The sequence below is a fragment of the Mustela lutreola genome, chromosome 12 (genome assembly GCF_030435805.1).
Source record: "Mustela lutreola isolate mMusLut2 chromosome 12, mMusLut2.pri, whole genome shotgun sequence".
NCBI lineage: Eukaryota > Metazoa > Chordata > Mammalia > Carnivora > Mustelidae > Mustela > Mustela lutreola.
Window position 1 is genome coordinate 2,838,198 of NC_081301.1, and position 21,600 is coordinate 2,859,797.

The 21,600-nt window shown below is 65.9% G+C and overlaps 1 protein-coding gene across 7 annotated transcripts in view; it reads left to right on the plus strand.

Annotated features, from left to right (window-relative positions):
• Window positions 1-367: 367 nt before the first annotated feature.
• Window positions 368-21,600, plus strand: part of VAV2 (vav guanine nucleotide exchange factor 2) — a 148,434-nt gene continuing 127,201 nt past the window's right edge. For 3 of the 7 annotated variants that reach the window (XM_059142145.1, XM_059142139.1, XM_059142144.1), the window contains exon 1: window positions 891-1,193. In XM_059142145.1, coding sequence (XP_058998128.1) covers window positions 990-1,193 — 204 coding nt within the window. In that variant the 5' untranslated portion in view covers window positions 891-989. Of the gene's footprint in view, window positions 1,194-9,564; window positions 9,677-15,241; window positions 15,547-16,132; window positions 16,408-21,600 lie in introns of those variants that run through there. The other 4 variants (XM_059142137.1, XM_059142138.1, XM_059142140.1 and 1 more) reach the window with 4 other exon arrangements.

Here is a 21,600-nt window from a genome sequence, read left to right on the forward strand (position 1 = left end):
GCAGAGGATGGGATGGGGGTTCTGGGCGCACCCCCGCCCGTGTGTGCCTCGAGTTATCCCTCCGGGACGGCTTGATGGACGGAAGGGACGCGGGGGCCGTCGGCCCAGTCGGTGCCCCCTCCTGGATCTGTCCTTTCCGAAGGGCCCTGCGGAGGGGCCCAGCGCGACAGGGGTCAGCGCCCGATCGCCGGCGGGCGGAACGCAGGGCCAACGCAGCGACCGAGACCCGGCCCTCCCTCCCCCCGCGAGGTCGCTGGCCCCGGGCGCAGCGCTCCCCGAAAGTCCCTGCGCCCCGCGGACGCAGTGGGCGGCCCGGGGCGGCGCCGCAGCCCCCGCCCTCCGCAACTTTGGCGGGCGGCGGGGCAGGAAGTGGGGGTGGGGGCGGCGCCAGGCCCGCGCACCGGCCCCGCCCCCGGCCCGCCCCGCCCCTGGCCGCGCCCCCGCGCCCCCCGCGCCCCCGCAACCCCGGAGCCGCCGAGCCGCGGAGTCCGAGCGCCGGGCGCAGAGCGCGGAGCCCGCGGGCGGGGCGAACAAAGCGGCGGCGGCGAGGGCGGCCCAGGCCCCGGACGCGCCGAGCGAGCGACCCAGCGGCCCTTTGTCTCGGGCGGGGCAGGAGCGGCGGCGGCCGCGGGGCGCCCGGAGCGCAGCATGCGGCGCCCGGAGGGGCGGGTGGCGGGGCGCTGCGGCGGCGGGCGGCGTGGAGCCCGGCCCGGGGCGCGGGGGCGCCCGCGCGTGTGAGGGGGTCCCGCGTGCTGCTGCGCGGCGCCCACCCCGCGGCCGCACGTGGGCGGGAGCGGCGGCCCGCGAGGAGCCGGAGCCGGAGGAAGAGGAGGGACGCGCGGCGGCGCAGCGGGGACCCCGGGCCGCCCGCGCGAAGCCCCGCCCCGGCCCCCGAGCCCCGCGCGCGCGGGCGGGATGCCCCGCGGCCGCCGCACTTCGGCCCGAGCGCTGCCCTGAGCGGGACCGGCGGAGCGGCCGCCGCGGGCGCCATGGAGCAGTGGCGACAGTGCGGCCGCTGGCTCATCGACTGCAAGGTCCTGCCGCCCAACCACCGGGTCGTGTGGCCCTCGGCCGTGGTGTTCGACCTGGCGCAGGCGCTGCGCGACGGCGTCCTGCTCTGCCAGCTGCTGCACAACCTCTCCCCCGGCTCCATCGACCTCAAGGACATCAACTTCCGGCCGCAGATGTCCCAGGTGAGGGTCGGGGCGCGCGGCGGTCGCGGGGACGGGGGGGGCGCGCCCTAGGAGGCGCGAAGTTGACCAAAGTCCCCCCGGCCCGGGGCGCGCCGCCGCCGCCCGTGGGCACCGCCGGGAAGCGGCCCGGGCGGGTCTGCGGCGCCCGGGTGAGGGGGGACCCGCCGCCGCCGCCCCCTCTCCCGTCCCTCCGGCCCCCGGGGAGCCAGCCACACCCGGGGGCCTCGTTGGGCGTCGTGTCCCCCGGCTTGGTGGCCTGGTGGCGGGACCGTGGGGGACCCGCCGGGCGCGGCCTGGGGAACCGGCGGGGCGCTGAGCCGTCGCCCGAGGGCTGGAGGGAGCGGGAGGGCTTGGCTGACCGCCTCCCCTTGGATAGGACCCGGCCGCTTGCTGCGAGCGGCAGCAGCCCCCTGGCTTCCGCAGCACCGTCAAGGGTGGCCTTTGTCGTGGCCAAGGCGTGTGGCAGCCGGCGGGCAGGAAAATGTCTGCGCAGCCGGCAGGAGCTGCTTGGCTGCCCCCTTAAAGGGAACTTGGCGAAGACTTGAGCAGAAGGAAGCTCCGGCTGGCCCTTCCCCAGTCACACCGCTCGCTCCGCCCAGCTCCATGTGAAGGGGTCCCGGGCACCCAAGGGGGGGCCAGCCCTGTCCAGGATGGACCTTCCTCTTAGCCCTGTAGCCCCTTCCTCTGTGGCCCACAGCAAGTCCGCGTGGACAACAGCGATTCCTGTGTGACCTCGGAAAACCCGCTAGGGAGAACGGGATGGAGTGAGTCACGGCTTTTCCAGGCTGGGCTGCACGGCCTCTGCCCTTTGGCAGGGACTGCGTTTCCAAGGAGATGAGGGCATCCCCTCCTCCGGGGGGAGGGGGTGGCTGCTGACAAAGAGGAGCCCTGAGAGGGTAGGGGGCTGCTGTCCCACTCAGCAATAACAACCCAGGACCCCGGAGGCAGGCGGCCTATTGAGGGAGCCTCTGCGTGCAGGGGTGCGGTCTCAGGGCTCCCCCGACACCGGCGCTGTCCTTAGGCTCTCTCATGCCAAGGAACCCGGAGTTCCCCGGGCCAGACGTCCTGCTGCATGGTGCTTTCATCAGTCCGTCAGTCCTTGAGTCTCTTCCTCCCCTCTGTCCTCTGCTGGGGGTGGGGACGGGGCTGGGCCGGAGAAACAGGACAGGAAGGATTGCAGAGGGCAGAGCCGGCCACGGGCGGGAGTGTCTGCCTTTGGCTGTCAACGGCAGGGGCTGCCCAGGCTTGCTGGCTCCTGGCGGGCTTCCTGGCTGGCTGGCACAGAGGTCGGGGCTAAGGGACACAGCCTGGGGTGGGCAGGTCCACACAACGGAGGCTGGACCTGGCTGGCCTCTAGGTCCCGGGGCTGCCCTTTCCCAGCTGGGGTTTGGGCAGGGCGTGGGAAGTGGGGGCACCCCGGCTGTGCAGGTGGCTTGGCTCAGCTGCTGTGCTGGAAGTACAGAGACATCCTGGGGTCCCTAGAGCCGTCGAGGGGGCCGCAGCCCTGACAGCAGCACAGTCCCTTTGAGCCTCCCCGTGTCACAGCCTGTGAAGGGTATCAAGGGGGACTCGGTGCTGGGGAGAAGCAGACGGGCGAGCGTCTGTGTGTCTTCGTGGACATGTGCTCGCTGAAGTCACTTTCTAGGGAGTTGACCACCTTTGGGGCATCAGTTTCCCCATCTGTTTAATGGGAACAGCAGTAGTAAGTGCCTTAATGCTGCCTGCGGAGCGTTCCCCGAGGTTAAGGTGGAACCGTCCTCAGTGCGGCGCAGAGCTGACGTTAGTGATTCTAGGTGGGTCCTCGGACACTGGCAGGGACCACTGTCTTGGCTGAGGCTGAGGGCTGGTCTCCCTGACCTCAGCCCGCCGGTCATCTTGTAAGGGTTGGGGTGGGTCACCCCATCTTTGTTTTTCTGTCGCCGTGAGAACCTGTGTTCGTTGGGTCTACGCCTTGGCTCCGTCTGTATATTCACAGTTAAGGAAATCATTCTCTTTGGCAGGTCTGGCCGTGCCGGTTTGGGAGAACAGCCCGGGGGCCTCTCGGTGTGGCCGGTCTCTGTGACTCAGGGAGCTTGCCATCCCTAGAGCGGGGGACGAAAGATGTCCTGTTGGTCCCCGATGCTCGGATCCCAAGGACAGTGCGGGCTTCCCTCTCTCACTGGGGAAGGTCCTGGGGAGGCCGCGCCGCTCCTGTTTCGTAGATGAGGCCGCTGACGCTCAGATCCGGTGGCCTCGGGTCACACAGGTCGGAAGAGGGGAAACCAGGCCACGAGCTTAATTCTCCCTTGTAGGACTGCCAGAGCGAATTCGATTCCGCAAGCTTTCCTCGAGCCGTCTGGCTGACTTTCGTTCTGTGGCTCCTGCCGCATGTCTGCTTCCACGGGGAGGATGGGGTGCACGGTGGGTGCCTGTGTTCTGTGGCGAGTCGGGTCTGCAGGGCCTTCCGGCCTCCGTGGTCCTGGAGAGCCGGACACCCGTCTAGCCCGGAGGCCTCCATGTTGTCTCCTTATTCCAGAAGCCCGTGCCGGCTTCTCCTGGTGACATCCTGTTTTCAGAGGATGGCGTTGGGAATGTTCCTCCCTCTGAGCTGAACTCAGCTGGGTTATTGGCCCCAGAGGAGCAGAAGAGCGTGTGCACTTACGGGGCATCTGCGGTGTGCAGAGCCGGAGGCTGGGGGTGTTCGTGCAGAGCACCGGGAGGCCCCTCCGCCGTGCCCTCCTGGAGCCGGCAGGCTGCGCTTTAATTTTTTTATTTTTTATTCCAAAATGCCTGGAAGCCACCTTGGGTTTAATTAAGATAATTAGGTATGGCCGCAATCGCTGATCCTGACGAGAGATCCTGTGTGTCTGGAGCGGCTTTGGCCGTGGACGTCCTGAGGTTGCTGACGCCAGCAGAGAGCCCCTGCGCTGTGTCCTAGGTCTGAACCCGGAGGGCACCACCCGCCCGGCCTCTTGCCCACAGCGCCCCGGCAGGCCTCCTCCCCGGAGAACAGATTGGGAAGCCTGGCACTCAGGTTTCCCCCAGGATAGCTCCTCTGCCCACGCCCCCCAACCCTGCCTCAGGCCTGTTGCCCTCTTCCGTACCTTTGCCGTCAGCATCCATGATGAGCTGTGCCCTTGCTGGTAGAACTCCCCCTCTCTGGGCCTGGTTCTTCCTGGAGGAGCTGGTCTAGAGGCCCCTCCTCCAGGAAGCCTCCTCTGATTGCACTCTCTTGGTTCTCGGTGTGGTGAGCCTGGCTACGGCCCCCCGTGCGCCAGGGGTAGGTCGCTAACCCTGTACTTCGGGTGCTTTTACTCCAGCCAGCACGTGGGGGCCACACTCTTGCTGCCTCCTCTGCAAAGCCCCGCCTGGAGGGGGACTGGGGCGAGCCTTCCTCTAGGATGTCATCTCGGGGGCTTCCGAGGCAGGCTTTGTGCTTGGCGAGAGGCTGGGGCCGCGTGGCCGGGGTCCTGCTCTCATGACGCTTCTGGAAGAGCGAGAGTGTGGCAGTGTCGCCCAGATGCCCCCGGCTGCAGAAGTGGCCTGCAGGCGGCCCGCAGGTGTTCGGGGCTCCTGAGGGCAGGCTGCCGGGGCCTGGGCCCTGAGGCCGAGCCGTGTGACACCAGGGCAGAGCGCAGCACCGAGGAACCCTCGCTTCTGTGGAAACAGGAAGCCTCTTGTCCTTTTCCAAATTTTGGAAAATATCTTAGACTTTCGGAAGAGCTCCACGTGGCTCGCCCCAGTGGAGATGAGGGGGAAATTTGGGGCCCCCACGCCGAACATGTCAGTGCGTCGCCCGCAAAACAAGGGCCTTGCTCTGGGTGAGCGCAGCTCAGCCTCTCAGCCCCGTCTCAGGCGTGACCCACTCATGTGTGCCCCGGAAATGCTGGTTCAGGAGTAGGGGAACCGGAGGGGTGCTGTCTGCGGTCCTCCTCAGCCCCTCGGTCCGGGGCAGCCCCGCAGCCTTCCCTCGGTGCCCAGGACCTCGACACCCTGCGGGTTCCAGGCACCCTTTGTGGCAGAGCGTCCCACCGCTGGGTCCACACCCCGTGTCGGGTGTGCGCCTGCGTGGGGGGGACCAGCGACGGTGCCTCGGCTCCGGCTCCTGGCCTGCAGGTGGCACGTGCAGCCTTGTCCCAGGCGGTGTCTGCCTGTCCGCTCCGTGCCGTCGCTCTGTCGCGCCTCCGGTGTTTCCTCGTCCTCTCTTCCTGCCAGCTGGCGTTCTGATTTCCTGTTTCATTCGGCCGGTGGTCATCCGTCACTGGCCTTCGTTTCCGCGCCCACGTTTGACCCGGGAACTGCTTCGAGGCAGCTGCCCTGCACTTGAAGGTGTTCCCAGCAGATCTTCCTCCCTCCGTCCCTTCCTTTTTCCTGTTTTATTTCCCTCTTTCTTTCTTTTCCTCTTTTTTCCTAGATTTTATTTATTTGAGAGAGGGTGGGAGAGAGGAGGAGGAGCAGCACAGGGAGACCAGCAGACTTCCTTGCTGGGCACAGAGCCCGGCTCTGCTCAATCTTACGACCCCGATTTCACGACCTGAGCTGAACTCAGGAGTCGGATGCTTCACCGACTGAGCCACCCAGGCGCCCCGTGTTCTCAGCCACTTTCTGGAGCAAGACGTCTTTTTGCATTCTTCCCTGTCCCAGCTCGGGAGTCAGCCCTTTCTCGGAGGAGCTCTGGTTCCCTCGTGGTGCGGGGGGTGTTTAGAAGCCAAGATCTGGGTGCCGGTGTGCACAGCGCTGCGGGCTGTCCCTGCTCCCCGCGGCCCGCGCGGTGGGAGCTGGTGCTGTGTGTGTGTGTGTGTGTGTGTGTGCGCGCGCGCGCGTGCGCAGGTGTAGATGGGTGTGCTGTGTGCACGTTTCTCTTTGTTTTCTGTCTGTATCACGGCTGCCAAATAGAAACACGTGAATTCCTTCCATATTTCAAAATCTCTGGTGACCCGGTTAAAAAGGTAAAAAGAAATGCACGATGTTAATTTTAATAACACGATTTAGCGAACCCTTGCCTTCTCAGCAGGGTGATATGGCCTCCAGTGTGGCGGAAATCAAGTCTTTGGGGGTGAGGAAATCATGTTATTTTTACGTACAGAGCTCAGATTTACACAGAGTATAAAACAGACGCACGGTACCTCTGTGGCACTGCGGCGTCGTATGGGAGGTCGGCCATGAAAAGCGCTCGGAAAGGCTTCTTGGGGTGAAAGTGGAGAAATGTGGACTTCCCTGACCGTGGCTTTCGCACGTGGCAGGGATTAAGGCTCTGAGTGGGCTACCCGGGGCCTGGGCTGGTGGCCGAGGCCACTGCACCGGGGTCCCATCTTTGGTGCTGGTCTGACCGGCTGCGAAGGACCCTGGGCTGTGTGTGGGGGGTCCTGAAGCTTGCGTGTGGGTTCGTCAGGCAGAGCCCGTGGGCATCAGTGGCCCACGTCATGGGAGGGCACCGCCTGGCCGTGGTGGTGGTTGGTGGATTGTTTGTGGCTTTGGTGTCGCTGGGCTGGGCTGGAGCCTGGAAGTGTGCTCTGCATTTGGTGGGGAGGCCATCTGGGCCCTGGACGTGGTGTCCCTGTGCAGAGAACAGGGGCTCCGCTGAGCCCGGGGTCATGTGTGCAGCAGCCTTGCTGGAGGCCTGATGAGCCTGTGTAGCCATGGGGAGCCCCCACCCTGTGCCTCATTCATTCAAGCTCTTTCTTGCACAAGGTTAGGGTGGCCAGGGGTGTCCCCACTCTGGAGAGGGACTCTGTCATCTTTCCCAGAATTGCGGTGGGTCCTGCTCTGGGCAGTTGGCAGCATCACATCCTCCAGCCTCTTCCTCCTGGCCTCGTGTCCAGGCCACGTCTGTGTCCCCGGCTTCGTGGCTTCTAGGCGTGGGATATCTGGGACAGACAGTGCTTGCGGGGCCGGGGTGGCAGGGTCCTGGTTCAGTCAGAGACCCAGACATGAGTCTGGCCGCTTTGCCGGGTGGGCCTCCGTCCTGACTGCCCCTTGACAGGGCCTGTCTCCTGCGGCGCCCCGGCTGACCACCAGCGCCCCGCTCCCGGAGCAGAGGCCGGCACTGGTCTTGTGTCCAGGACCAGACGGTAAATATCTGGGCCTCGTGGGCCAGACAGGCTCTGTCGTAACCATTCAGCTCTGCCCTCCTGGTGTGAAGGCAGCCGGGCCGATCTGGAGACAAGGAAGTGTGGCGGGGGCCAGCAGACTTTACGGAGAATGAAACTTGAATTTCCTATCATTTTCATGTGTCATGAAATATATTCTTTTGATTGTTTAAAAATGTAGAAACCTTCCTTAGCTGGTGGCCTGTACAAACCTGGGGGTGGGCTTGCCTGCGGGGCTCAGGGCCTGTCCTGGGGCCTCTGAAGGAGCCCTGGTCCCTGGTCCCCGCCCTCCCAGAGTCTGCTGTCACATCTCCACTTGTATCCAGGGCCCTCGGACGTCCTTGGCAAGGATCAAGCTCTCTCCACCTGCGCCAGAAGTTGGGCTAAGCGCTGGGGGCCGGGACCTCATCTCCTCCGTGGAGGGCTTGTGGTGGGGCTCGGTCCTCAGCCCCACCTCACAGGAGAGGCAGCAGGGGCCACCGGGGCTGAGTCCCCCAGTGTCTGGAACGGCGCGGACATTTGCTGGCCTCTGGAGGGGCAGTGGGGGGGTCCACTGCCATCGGCCCCTGAGCTGCGGTGGGGGTCTTTGTGGCACAGGGTCGTGGGCCTGGCTGAGCCCTGGCCTCCTCGTCTGCACAGGGATGCCCGTGGCCACCTTGCAGGCTGCTGGGAGGGTTTGGTGGGAAACTGTGGGCCCGGCACTGTCTCTGCCTCACATCTGGCCCCATAAGTCTCCCTCCCCAGGCCCAGGTGGCGGCGTGGTCCTGCTGGCTGGCCCAGCCTCCTCCCCTGGCCAGTGGGCCCCACCTCGCCTCTGGCTGCCCAGCTGCAGCGGAGCCTCACGGAGGTTAAGAGAGGGTGGGCGGCCAGCGCCTGGATTGGACCCTCCCCCCTGCCCTGCCTCCGGGCCCTCCCGCACCTCACTTACCCTCCAGCCCCGGGCTAGGTGGTGGCTGGGTGACGCCCAGAGAGATGGAGGATCCTTGGCCAAGGAGACGGGGCCCAGGACCAGATGGCAGCCCTGCCCCTCCGTCTGCCGGCGACCTTGGGTGCCTGCTGGAAGGGTCTCAGCCCCTTTCTCTGCTGGTTCCGTCCCAGGAGCTCCAGCGCTGGACGGGGCAGGAGGTGGGGACAGACGCGTGATTTGCTGTCCCATCTCTGGGGGCTGTGATAGTTCTTATCAGAGACAGATGCTTGGATCCTGGAGGGAAGGGACTGTGCAGGGCTTCGTGGAGGAGGTGGCCCTTGAGATGGCCTTGGAAACTGGATGCCTTTGGGTAACTGAAGGGTAGAGATGGGTGGTTGCTACAGAGACAGGCTCCCCAGGTCTTCTAGATCATAGCTGCCGGCTGTGCCCTGTTCTGGAAGGCTTGGGTCCCTGGCTGCCCAGGCCAGCACGCCCCCGCGTCTCAGGACACTCAGGGTGACACCGGGTTGGGCACTTCACGGAGAGGCCGAGGCGGCTGCCTGAGGTCCCACGGCCACGTGGAGGTTGAGCCTCTTGCCAACCCGCAGCCGTCCCCTTCTCCTGCTGCCCGTCGCTGGGAGGGAACTCTGTGTCACTGGCACGTTCGCTCTCACCCGCCCGTGGGCGTTGGGTGAGAGCGGCAGAGACCCCCGACTTTGTGTCCCTGACTGTCTGGGGGGGTCCTGGAGAAACAACATGGTGCTTCCCGACGCGGAGGAATCGAGCAAGCCTGCCAGTGGAGTCTTCCTGGGGAGGTGACAGGGTCCTCGACGTACCGGGGGGAGGCCTGGTGCCCGGAGTGGACGCTCCAGCCGCTGCCCACCGCCTGCGCCGCGGGGGACTCCCTGCCCCCAGCTGCGTGGGATGAGCCTCTGTCCCCTGCCCCGACAAGGCCTGCCCTGCTCAGGCCAGGGAGAGCCTGGGGGCAGCCAGAGGAGCCCCGAGCCTCTGGGCTCTCAGCCTGTAGCTGTTCCCACTGTTTCGGTTTCTGAATCCAGAAGATAAACAGGAACAACAAATGCGTGACCGCCGAGGGCGGCGGGCCTGGGCTTGAACTGCCCCGGGACCCCGGGGCGGGGGCACCTCCCTGTTCCGTGGGCTTCATGTGCCTGTCTCTGTAGAGGTCATAGAAGGGCTTCAACACCCCTGCGTGTCTGCCCCGCGTCACCTTCACCTTGAGCCTGGGAACGCTTCTGTTGGTTTGCCGTGTTTTGGGCTTCGGGCCTCACAGGAGCCGCGCCCGTGGTCCCGTGCGGGGGCCGCCGCCGTCCTCCCGCTTGTCCGCTGGGCTCTTCAGCCTCCAGGTCTTTACAGGAGTGGGGGCGGTCTGCCCCCTGCCCCCCCCCAGCCCATGCCGCCGTCTGTGCGGGGAGGGGCGCCTGCTGGTCTCCTGCTGTCTGCCTCCCGGCGCGCCCCGAAGCTTGCGAGGTCCCGCCGTGGCCTGACAGGTGCGTCCCTGACACGTGGAAGGTGGGTGGTGGGCGGGCGGGTGCCAGAGGGCGTCCCTGGGAGCCCCTGCGTAGGTGGGCTGTTGGGGTTCCGGGCGTCCGCTTGCTCCTGTGCTGCCCCCCGTGCCCCAGCCCTGCTTCTGCCTGGTTTCCTCCCTGAGCACCCCTTCCTTTCCTGGGGACACACGTTGCACCGACATTTACTTGATTATCATAGCTGCGTCTTAGACGCAGGATGTTGCCAGGGCCGGTGGTGTGGCCCCGTGGCCCCAGGAGGGGGGGCCTCTGCAGAGGTGCACGGGCGAAGCCACCTGCCAGGGTCCCCCCAGTTCAGAGGCGCGGGGCCCCACGGGCCCTGGCCTTTCTCACGCCAGAGCTCCGAAGCTCCCGTCTGGCCTCTCTGGCTTGGCTTCCCCGTGGGGGTCGGCTGTGGTCCGTGGCACGGCTTCTGTGAGCGTTGGCCCCTGGGGGTGGCGGCTGTGTGCCGGGAGGCCTCCGTGTTGCCCCAGGAACGGGGAGGTGCCCTGGTGACAGTGGTCACGGCTGGAGCAGGGACCATCCCAGCTTTTAACTGTAAGCGGGTGTCTGGTTCCTGGGGGCGTCACCACACGTCCCAGGCACACAGGACACCTCAGGAAGGTTTCGTCTGTTCACATCCCGTGTCAGGCCCCTGGGGTGGCAGAAGGTCTGGTCCCCATGCTCATGGCAGCCACATTCTGACACCCTCCCTCCCCGCCTTGCCCTCAGCTCCTCCCACTCTTAATCTGCCCCTCCACGCGCAGGATGGGGGGCGGGCTCCACCCCCCGGCCCCCGGCTCATCTGGCTGCGGGGACAGGAGCGAACGGTCGGTCCTTTCAGGGAGGGACGAGACCGCTGCGATCCGAGCTGTTTCCCTCCGTGGATGACGGGCTTCGCATGGGAACTGACTCTGAACCATTCGGTTTCATTTGTTTTTAGCCCAGAGCTCAAAGGAAGCAGGCTTGCGGCCGGGCAGTGGGGTGTGACCGGGCTCCTGGGGCCTGCCCCATGGCTGCTCCCCCGGGCCTCCGTGCTCCTGGCTGCACAGGGGGCCGGGCTCCCCCTCCCTCGAGGTGTCCGGGCACAGTCGGGGTGGCGAGGGCTCGGGGCTGGGGTCCTGGCTTCCCTGCTGACCACGGTGGGCCCTTGCGCTGCACTGTTGTGGGGTCTCAGTTTCCCCCTCTGTAGGATGGGTGTGAAAACTGGCATCCTTCTCAGTGGATGAACAGGCAGAGGCAAACAGTGTGGCTGAGCCTCAGAGACGTCGTGCTGGGGAGGGAAGCCAGACCCGAGAGCGCGAGGGCCGGGGAGGCTGGTGTGATTCCCTGCTCGCGTGTGTCGGGCACAGGTGGAAGCTGGTCAGGGGAGAGGGCCCTGGACTGGCTGCTCACGGTGTGGCCTTGTGTTTGGGGCCACAAGGCTCTGGATCCAGATCGTGGCACTGGTGGCACATCACGGTGAAGGAACAGAGTCGCTGACCCTAGATTTCGTTACGTGTCTTTGACCCAGAAAAGTAGCATCTCCTTGTGGGGCTGGGAGGAGTCCGTGGCAGGTGAGGGCACACCCTGGGGACGTGCCCTGGGAGCCTGTGCTGGCCGTGGTGGGGACCCGCAGGGCCACCGTGTGACTCTCAAGAGCCCTGCACGCCTTTGCCCGTGGCCTCCTCCTTCCTCAAGAGACGTTAAAAGTCCTGCATTTATGACTGGGTTGACGTCAAGGTCAGAATACTAATAGCATCTATTTGAATATCGTCTTTGAGCTCGCACACATTTGGGCCCCTGAAAGGCCCTGCTGGGTCTGAAGGGTGAGTCAGCCCCACGTGGCCTCCCACGTGGCCCGTTTCTCGGGCCCCTTCTTGGGTGGGTGCACCCCTGGGTACGCGCTGCTCTGGGACGCAGGGCACCGGGGCCGGCATGCCCCAAGGTGCCTTCCCCCTCCAGGGGTGAGGAGTCCGGGAACGGCTGCCTCTGCTCCGGGCTCTGACTCAGTCCGTGAAACACGGTGGCCGGGAGAGCTCGGGCGAAGACAGATGGGTCCAGGGAGCCCGCGAGGCATTAGGCGTCGGTTGTCCCCCCGTAGCGTGGGACTGTCCTTTCTCGGTGCCGCCGCGGGTGGATGGGAGCAGGGCTCGTGGGGCATCCGGAGTCGCCTCTCGAACGAGAAGGAGTCCCGCGGCCCAGGTGTCAGGAGGCGGTGGGGGTCTGCGCGCGTGTCCTCTCTCGTGGGGAAGCCGGCCCGCGCCTGCTGCGGGAGTCTGCGCTCTGGCTCGCGCGTCGCGTGCCTGCCGCCACCCGGCAAAGGCAGGAGAGCAGCAGTCCCGGGGCCGCGGTGATGTCCGGGAGCCACGCAGCGGAGGCCTCAGCGTTCAGTCGGGATGTGGATTTTCTCCGTGTTTCTGGGAGAGCCGGTTTCCCCACGTCCACGGCCGCGCGCTCCCGCAGCCTCCCTGCCGCCCCTCCCGTGGGTCTTCCCGCCGGCCCGGGGCTCCTGCCGGTCTCCCCTACGGGGGCCACACGCCGTGTCTGGGAGTGACTGCCGGAGCCGGCGAGTCCAGGCTGTGAACCCCGCCGTCCGCAGGCGGCAGGTGCGCACCTGCTCCGGCCCCGCAGGGGGTTCGGAAGCCCAGCCACATTTCTGGGGCTCGTTGCTGGAATTAGGTGCGAGTGTGGACGATTCCGAGGGGACGCTGGGGTCGGGAGGCCAGGTGCGGTCTGCTGTCTGTGCTGGCTGTCCGGCCAGAGGTCCCGTCTCTGTGCCTGTCCGCAGTCCAGACAAGTCTGGGCGATGTCCTCCGCCTCCCGTTTTGGGGCTGGCATCCACGCTCCTGCGGTGGCGGAGGGCTCCGGGCTTTGCCTGTGGAGCTCTGCCCACCCTGTCTCCTTGTGGGGAGCCCTGGCCGCCCCCTGCTCTGGTGCTGGTCATGCCAGGGACCACACTGTGGACCAGCGTGGGGGTCCCCGGGTCCCCGTCCCACGCCCTCCCTCCTGCCTGAGCCTCTGGCTGGTGGAGCTTGTGTCCTGCAGGGTGGGACAAGCCCCGGCCTGGGCACTCAGCGGAGCAGCTCCGGTACTCAGCCTTTCTGTTGCTTTGCCCTGCGGTGGCCCCGGGGACGTGCAGGCCAGCGCCGGGACCCAGCCTGACTCTGGGTGGTGGGCTGGGGATCCAGTCGGCGTTCCTTGGGCGTGACGTGTCACCTGCTGTGCTGCGCCCGGTCTGGGCCGCTCCCAGAGTGCCCGTGACGCGTGGGTGATGGTAGTCAGTCACAGGACTGAGGTGCTTGGTGGTCACAGACCTGGCCCTGGCGGAGGACGGCCCGGAGAGCGGAGGCCATCGGCAGCCGGTGGAGAGCCTTGGAGGCTGAGGCTCAGGGAGCGCGGGAGCTGGTCCAAGTTCGCAGGTAGGGGATGGAGGCGGGACTCAGACCCGTGGCCACCCGCCCACCTGCGGCCCGGCACCCTCTCCCACGTGGCGCCCTGGGGCTCCTGAGTTGTGTGAGGGGTGGGAGCCGTCGACACCCTGCCTCGGCAGCTCCTGTGCCGCAAACTGGTGTCTTTTTTTCTCTTAACGCGTGTGTGTAGTGAATTTTTTTTGTTTCTCAAAAAAAGAGAAGACAGAATGTTCACGTACCACTACCTTCTCATGCAAATAAACCTTGGGAGAAATTGGCCTGTTGGCCTGCCGTCTCTCTGGGTGTATTTTGTGGTAATTTAGCTGCTTAAATGGAACATCTGTTCGCCAGCCAGGCTGCAAGGCAGCAGAGCTGTGGCTGGCAGGAGAGTCGGGGCAGCGGTCCGTCCGCTGCGCGGGGCTCAGGACCCAGCCGTGCCCACCCCCTGCCCCCGCGCATGGAGGGGCGCTTGGCCCTGAGGACCCCATGCCGGCGACAGGGTGCGGGAGCCTTTGTCCCTACCCTGCTGGGTCCGAGGGCAGCTGCTGGTGTGCGTGGCTCTGCGTGGCCGGGCTCAGGGGAGAAGCCCGTGTCTTTGCAGACTGCGTGGGCCTAGGGGACCCTTATCCACGGGCTGCCCTGGCTGTGATTCCTCCTTCAGCGGAAGAAGGGCCATCGTGGCGGCATCGGGAACCAGGCTAGGCCCGGGCTTGGACCTGCCCCACCGCTGACGTGGCCACATGCACCCCTGGACACGCTTCTCAGTGACCCCTCCCCTACCCCCGCCCGCACCCCAGTGGGCTCACCTGTGAAACGTGCTGCTGTGTGAGCAGGCAAGGTCCCCAGAGGCCCGGGAGCCTGGGGGTCCATCCCCTCCTGTGGTTTGGACACTGCTGCTTCCTGTGACGGGAGCTTTGGGGACCCACGGGCACTGGTTTCCATACGGGTCCCTGTGGGATGTAACGGGGCTCCAGGCCTCTCTGGGAGGGGTCATGGTCTTCCCGGCAACCGGATTCTGGGGGTGGCGGCTTCCTGCCCGGCTGCCTGCCCTGCTGCCTGCCCTGCTGCCTGCCCTGCTGCCTGCCCGGCTGCCTGCCCTGCTGCCTGCCCTGCTGCCTGCCCTGCTGCCTGCCCGGCTGCCTGCCCTGCTGCCTGCCCTGCTGCCTGCCCGGCTGCCTGCCCTGCTGCCTGCCCTGCTGCCTGCCCGGCTGCCTGCCCTGCTGCCTGCCCTGCTGCCTGCCCGGCTGCCTGCCCTGCTGCCTGCCCGGCTGCCTGCCCTGCTGCCTGCCCTGCTGCCTGCCCGGCTGCCTGCCCGGCTGCCTGCCCTGCTGCCTGCCCTGCTGCCTGCCCTGCTGCCTGCCCGGCTGCCTGCCCTGCTGCCTGCCCTGCTGCCTGCCCGGCTGCCTGCCCTGCTGCCTGCCCTGCTGCCTGCCGGGCCTCCTCCTCCCAGGCCTTTCCCTGGGGCTCTTCCTACGGCCCCGCAGCTCACCGGGACGTTCCAGCTCACAGGGAACATTCACGAGCACCTGGTGCCTGTGAGCCAGTGGCCCTCAGGGCGAGTGAGTCTGGGGGACCGCCAAGGCGAGCCGCGGTCAGCTCTGGGGGAGGCTGGAGGAGCTCGGAGCCACGGCCTTCCAGGCTGCAGGCAGGACAGTGGGTGGGCAGGAGGCTTCACCTGGGGTGCAGAAGGGGGCCAGAGAGAGCATGACATCCTGGGTTTGGCTCCAGAAGGTTCTGCTTGGCCGCAGCGCTGGGACAGGACGGGAGGCCACAGTCAGCAGTCCGGGACCTGAGGCTGGGGAGGACACGGATGTGGTCACCCCAGCAGGAAAACTGTTCCGGCCCGCGCCTGGAGAAGGGAGAGAAGCTCCGGGCTCTGGGGTGCTGGGGGAGGCAGGGGCCTGGCCGGCGGCGGCCCCCATGCGGGGTGATGAGGAGGGTGCCCTGATGTCGGGCTCGGACAGTGGGGGAGCTGGTGGGGCTTCGCCCCTGGGGCTCAAAGTCTGTTGTTGGCCAGCGGCCCGGGAAGGCCCAGCTCCCCCAGCGTTCTGTCTGGAATCTGCCCTGCCCCGGGGGTTGGGGGACGCTTCAGCCCCGCCCCGTTGTTCTCTGTCTGGCTCTGGATTTCCTGCTTTTTTTCCGGTCTCTGTGTGGCTGACCCTGTCAGTGTCCAGGCTGGACTGGGGGTTGACGGGCTGGCCCTGGCCTCGGTGGGACAAACTCTGCAGGCCTCTGAGGGGCCAGGGCCCCCGGCCAGGGTGACAGACGCCTCCCCCTAGCATGGGGCTCCATTCCAGACTCTCCCTGAGCACAACCTTCTCGATCACTAAGGGTTTTGCCTCCGTAAGCGCACGGTTTATTCGGGTTGTGAACAGGTGTCCTCATTTCTCAGAAGCGCGCGGCCGGCGCGGCAGAATCCGGCTCCCCGGGGAAGTGCGGGTCCCCGGCCTGATTCATCTCCAGGTAACACGACGGCCTTTGCGAAGACCCAGCAAGACTGCTGCAAAACCCAAAATAGTCGCGTGGGTTATTTTTAAGTGATTTTTGCTTGTGGAAAGAGTGGTTTTTCTTAAAAAGGGCTCTGCTTCGATCGATCTCTCGGAGACCGCTTTATTGCTATCGATTCAGTAAGGCTTTAATCAGGAAACAACGCTGCAGCGGCTTCCGGGGAGGGTAACTCGCCGGCCTCGTCAGTCTCAGCCGGGAGTGTTTGCCGCGACCCCGGGGGCCGCACGTGAGCCAGCTGCCCTGTGTCTCGTTCTCAAGGCCTGAGCTCTGGTGGGGCGGACCCCGAGACTGAGCCCTGGGCTGTCAGAGCACGGGGCACCCTTGGTGGACAGTGCGTTGGTGTCAGAGACCCGAGATGCCCCTTATCCTGTCCCCCGCTTCTGAGAGCCACCAGGGCCTGTGTTGGAGGCGGTGCCTATCGGGGAGGAGAAAGGGACCGTGATTGTGTGCCGTGTCCCTTGAGGGGATTCTGGGCTCTGCCTTCTGCTCCAGGACCCTGGAGGGTCATGGCCTGTCCCCATGTGGTTTGTGCTTTCTGCAGGCCCTGGTGTGGATGGGACCAGAGACACACGTGGGTACAGATTGAAGGTTCGCTGGTCTGTTTGCGGCCCGGAGGACGCTGTGCGCATGGCTGGTGTCGCGGGCGTCCCCGCGGAGCCGGGGCCGTCACCCTCCTCTCCGCCCGGGAGCCTGATTTGTCACTGCCACGCCTGCCCGCTGAGGCTTTCCGCGATTTCACGTGTGCCGAGGTGGAGACTTTCACCGTGTCCCGACCGCTGTGAAATCAGCGTGGGCCTCGGGGCCTCCCAGGGACAGGTGCGTCAGACCCTGGGGTCTGCTCGGCTCGCCACCTGTGAACCTGCCAGGAAGGACCTCAGGTTCCGGGAAGCACGGGGAACACCTGGCCGGGGGGTCCAGCCTGCGCCGTGACCTTGAGGCCGGCAGGGCGTCTTTAGTAAACCAGGAATGGAAGTGGAGACCCCCCCCCCCCGAAATATCATAAACGACGATTTCTAGAAAAACGGTTCAAGGAATTAACAGATCCAGCAGCTCATCCCAGGCCGGCCTCTCAGTTTCCTCCTTGTTGGTAAAATCATCCCTGAGATGGTGGGGTTTCTGGTTCCCGGGAGCCTGGCAGGGTCAGGGCCGAGACCTCTCCTGCCAGTGCCTGGAGAGGAGAGATGGGGCCTGGGTGGGCGTCCCCGGCCACCCCAGCCTGCGGCCCCCCAACCTGTGGCCCCCCGGGCAGCCCAGGCACCCCGGCGGGGTGGTGAGTGTGGGGGACAGAGCCGCTCCGCACCCAGCCCCTGGGCCCTGGTCGGTTCCTTGCTCTTCAGTGCTCTCTCTGTGCCCACCCATGAGTTTTGGAGCCTCTGCTCCCGTGTAGGCCCCCCTCCCGCCCCCTCCCTCCCCCGAGCAGTGATTGTGGTTTCGGTGTCCTGAGTGTGGGGCCTGGGGACGGGGCTGGGGCACTCGCTGTCTTGGTGCCTCCCATCCTAGGTAGTCTGAGGTCTGGCCAGGGCGTTCCAGACTGTGGGGCCCCAGACACCGCCTTCTTCCACCCAGGTTCTCACCGGGGGGAGCTGGACTGTCCACGAGAGCTCCCCATTTCTCCTGTGCTGCTGTGGAGGGTTCCAGACTTGGTTCTGGGCCCGGCCTGCCTGAAGAGCAGCCCTGGGAAGGTCAGGGAGGGTCCCTGCATGCGGCTGCTCAGCGGCCGTGTGGATCAGTGATGTCTGCCGGGGGGTGGGCGATGGAGCGGGACCCTCTGCTTACGTGCCTTTCCTGGAGCAAGCATCTGCAGTCAGCCTTGGAACGGCCCGGGGGTGCCCAGCCGCGTGACTGCCCCCTTCTCCGAGCACCTGCTGCTTCCCCCTTCTTGGGCTCCTCCAGGGTAGCTGGGCTCAAGCACCCCCCCATGACCTCCCCTGCCTGCTGCTCCCCGCTCTCAGCTGGTATTGGCCCTGGGGGCTTTTCACGCTCTGGCCTGGCAAGGTCGGGGCTTGGCTCAGTGCAGCCACGAGGGAGCTGCCACTAGCCTCCCTCGCCCTGGATCTGACACTCCTCTCTGGGTCCAGGACCCCTTTTTCAGAGTCCGGGACCCTGAATCTGGACCTGGATCTGGACCCCGTCTCTTCTGACCCGAGATGCCTTCTTCCTGGCCCCAGACTCCTTTACTGAACGGAGGGTGTTGTAGTTGGGTGATGAAGCGCCACGGGCCTGGGCTGGCAGAAGGTCCCACGGAGTAAGCAGTCTGGAGAAAGGAAAGCGCCTCGCCCTGACCGAGGGGCACCTCCCTGTTCTGTGACTGTTGGTGTCCGCCGCCTCCTCCAGAGGAGGAGAGCGAAGGCACTCAGCTTCCCCTTTCCTCTCCGGTCCCTGCTTGGTTTCCTGGCTCGAGGAAGCAGTTGGCGGTGCCAGTACTTGGGAGACAGGATTCGGAGTGAAGCTCCCTGAGCCAGCCTCCCGGGTGAGTGGCTGCCCGCCCCGAGCCCCTAGGCCACCAGCCTTGGCTCAGCGGTGGAGGCCTCTCCAGGGACCCGGGGAGGCGGGGAAGGATGGCTCAGTCTCTTGTGGTTAGCGTTTTAGTGGCCGGATGATGAAATCCCCTACAGGCCAGAACTTTCTGGGACTGGGAGGGGCAGCTCTGACGTCCCCGAGCTCTAGCAACAGGGTGTGTGGGAGCAGACCCTGTCTCCCTGGGGCGGCTGGGTTTATGATTCTTCCCTGTGACCCTGCAGCCGTGAGCGGCATTTCCCGGGAAGGACGGGCCTCCGGGTGTCGGCCGAGCCCTGCCTCCTCGAAGGCATCAGGGCACAGTCCCTCCCAGTCAGTGTCCAGGGGCCCCAGGCATCCCGTGGCTTGAGACCCCACAAGCCAGTGTCTGCCTGCATCTTGCCTTCTCTGCCCTGTGTGTCTCCATCAGCTTCTGACTGCCGGGGCTTGCCTCTGGGTCCCCGTGCTCTGGGCCGCCCCGGGCCACCCTGTGGCTCTGCAGCTGGCGGGCCGCACGGCCCTCCCCACCCTGCGCCGCTCCGCTGCACTCTCACTTCCCTCGGCCGCCCCCCTGCTCTCAAAAATAACACCCGGGTGGGCGGCACCTCGCAGGCCCAGCCCAGGAGCCCAGCTCGAACCGTCTCTTCCCATGGGGGTGGGCTTGGGGTACGTGCCTTCGGGGCGCCCTTGTGCCTGGCTCCGCGCGGGGCCTGGCGGCCGTTGGCGTGAGGACGTGGGGTGAGGGAGACGTGAGTGAACACAGGACGGAGGGGGACCGTGCCGGGGGCTTCCCGGGGTGCCCGTCTGCCCGACCGCTCTTGCTTGGAGGCCGTCGCTGCCCAGGCTGTGCGGTGGCGACCATCCGGGACGGGGGCTCCACCAGGAAGCCTCCCGTAGCAGACTCGGAGCCTTGGGCTCGCTTGCAGGAAGGGCCCGTGCGGGGCAGAGTCGTTCGCTGTGGTGTGACGGTGATGGTGAAACTGTGGGAACGTCCCCAAGGCCCAGCGGCTGGGCGTCGCTGGAGTGTGCGGCCCTGGCCCGGGGAGAGTCCCAGACGCCCGGCGCGGGGTCCACGCAGCCCGCGAGCAAGGGCCAGGGCCCAGAGCTGTGCGCGGTTCCCAGCCGTCCAGCTGTGTAACAGTAAAAATGCAGGGTCGAGAGCGTGGACGGCAGCAAGGCCTCACGTGGTCCGTGGTGCTATAGGGCTGGAGCTCATGTGGGCTTCTATTTACTCCAGACGTCCCCCTTACCCAGGAGAAACCGTTCCTATTTTGGGGGAAAAGACCAAGAGCCAAGCTTTGCCCCCGGAGTACCGTCCCAGGCACCTTCTCTTCCGCTGCAGTCAGCCGGCCCTGCTTGGGGGCCTCAGTTTCCCCGCTGGGTGAGGCGGTTGGTGCTGGTTATCCCAGCCCCAAGAGGCTCCTGGGTGCCGTGGGCAGGTGGCCGCCACGTCCGCTGCCTGTCCTCGCCGGGCCCCCGGAGCGAGTCGGGGGGGATGGGGCGCGGCGGGAGCTTGGCCGCCAGCCGCCGAAAGGCCAGCCCGGGCTCAGCTTTCCCGCGTGGGGACAGCTGGGGGCGTGCCCGCCCCTGCCCCCCAGGCCTCCCCTGCAGCCTCCCTCCCCTGCTTGGCTCCCGCCCGACCGGGGGTGGAGGGTGAGTCTGCAGCTGCGAACATTCCTGACCCCGGTTCAGGGGAGAGAGCCCAGCTGCTCCTGGCAGACAATGGAGCCCCTGCTCCCTGCTCCCTGTGCCCCCTTGGGGCTCTGCCCTGGGGCTGGCGTGGCTGGAATTTCCAGAAAGTGCAGCTTCTGGAAGAAGAGAAGAGAAAGGAAGTCTGCGCCGGCCTCCCCGGTTGGTATTAATGCGTTCACAAGACGCGTGTGTCCCAAAGCCAGCCCTGAGGGGAGGTAGCTCTTGAAGGAATCCTAGACATCATGCCCGATGGTTGGAAAAATGGAAGGAAGAGACCATTTAGGGTGGTTCCCGGACTCCGACCCCGGGCAGGCCCGTGTCGTGGGGACTTTGAGGCCCCCAGGTCCCCCGTCTCCGTCGGAGGCTGGTTTTGCTGCTCCTGAGACAGCGGAGATCCTCCTGTGGGGCCGGGGACAGGGAGGGACTGGTCGGGGCTCCAGATTCGTCAGTGACCCACGTGGCAGGGCCGCGGGTGTGGGTCCTGGCGAGCCAACCCTTTTTTTTTTTTTTTTTTTAGATTTTATTTATTTATTTATTTGACAGAGAGAGAGATCACAAGCAGGCAGAGAGGCAGGCAGAGAGAGACAGAGGGAAGCAGGCTCCCCGCTGAGCAGAGAGCCCGATGTGGGACTCGATCCCAGGACCCTGAGATCATGACCTGAGCTGAAGGCAGCGGCTTAACCCACTGAGCCACCCAGGCGCCCCAAGCCATCCCGTTTTTATCATGGTGAAATAAAGAGCTGCAGGTTTGCCGTCTTAGGCGTTTTTAAGGGCACGGCCCGCCTCCAGAATGTGTTCCTCTCGCAGAACTGGGGTGCGCACCCGCTCCACCAACCCCGCGCCCCTCCCTCCAGCCCCGGCGTCCACCGCCCTCTCTGTTCCCATGAGTCTGACTTTTCCGGGGCCTCCTGGGAGCCGGTCCTGCAACGCCGCGTCCTCTCGGGTCTGTTTCCGCTCAGCGTCGCGTCCTGCAGGCCCCTCCACGTCGGGGCAGGGCTCAGGATTTCCTTCCCTTTAAGGCCGAGTAACAGGCCGCTGTGGCCGGACCACGCTTCGTTTGTCGACGTCCGTGGACGGGTGGGCTGCCCCACGTCTCGCTGCGGTGAGCGCGGCCGTGTGCTCGTCTCTGAGCTGCTTTCGCTGCTGTGGGGGAACACCAGACGTGGAGTGGTCGGGTCGCCTGGTAATACCGTGGTCGGTATTTCCAGGGGACGCTGCGGCACCGCTCTGCACAGGGGTGCTTGCCCACGCGTGTGTCCGTGTGGTCAGTAGTCGCCCTCTAGGCGGGGTGGGGGTGGGGGTCTCGTCCAAACCCGTGTCGAAGCTGCAGGAACCCTCCCTCCCCTCTCCTGGAGGTCTCTGTCCCCGAGCCCCAGGGACTGCAGTCCGGCTCTCCAAATGGGGAAACCAAGGCTTTGAGGGGCACAGAGACTTATCCAGGGTCCCCAGCGAGCTGTGCGCCAAAAGAAAGTGCGTGTCCGGTGTCTTTCTGTCCCCACTGGCTGCCAGGGTGGCCATGATGGGGCAGGAGAGACGAGGTCCTGATTCGGGAGAGTTCCCGCGTGCGTTTTCCCCAGATGGAGAGCAGCGGCTACAGCTCCTGCCTGAGGTCATGGCCGGTCCCTTGGAGCTGGTGGGGAGCCCGTGGGTGGCAGCAGTCAAGGTGGGAACAGAAGTCGGGAGAGAAGTGACTTCAGAAGGCACAGCTGAGGTTTCACATGTAAAGGGCGTCCCTCGCTCGAGGGAGACTGGGGAGTGGGGGGGCACCAGTGTTGGCATCGGGAATCGGACCCTCTCCCTGACTTCTTCATGGAGAGGCGG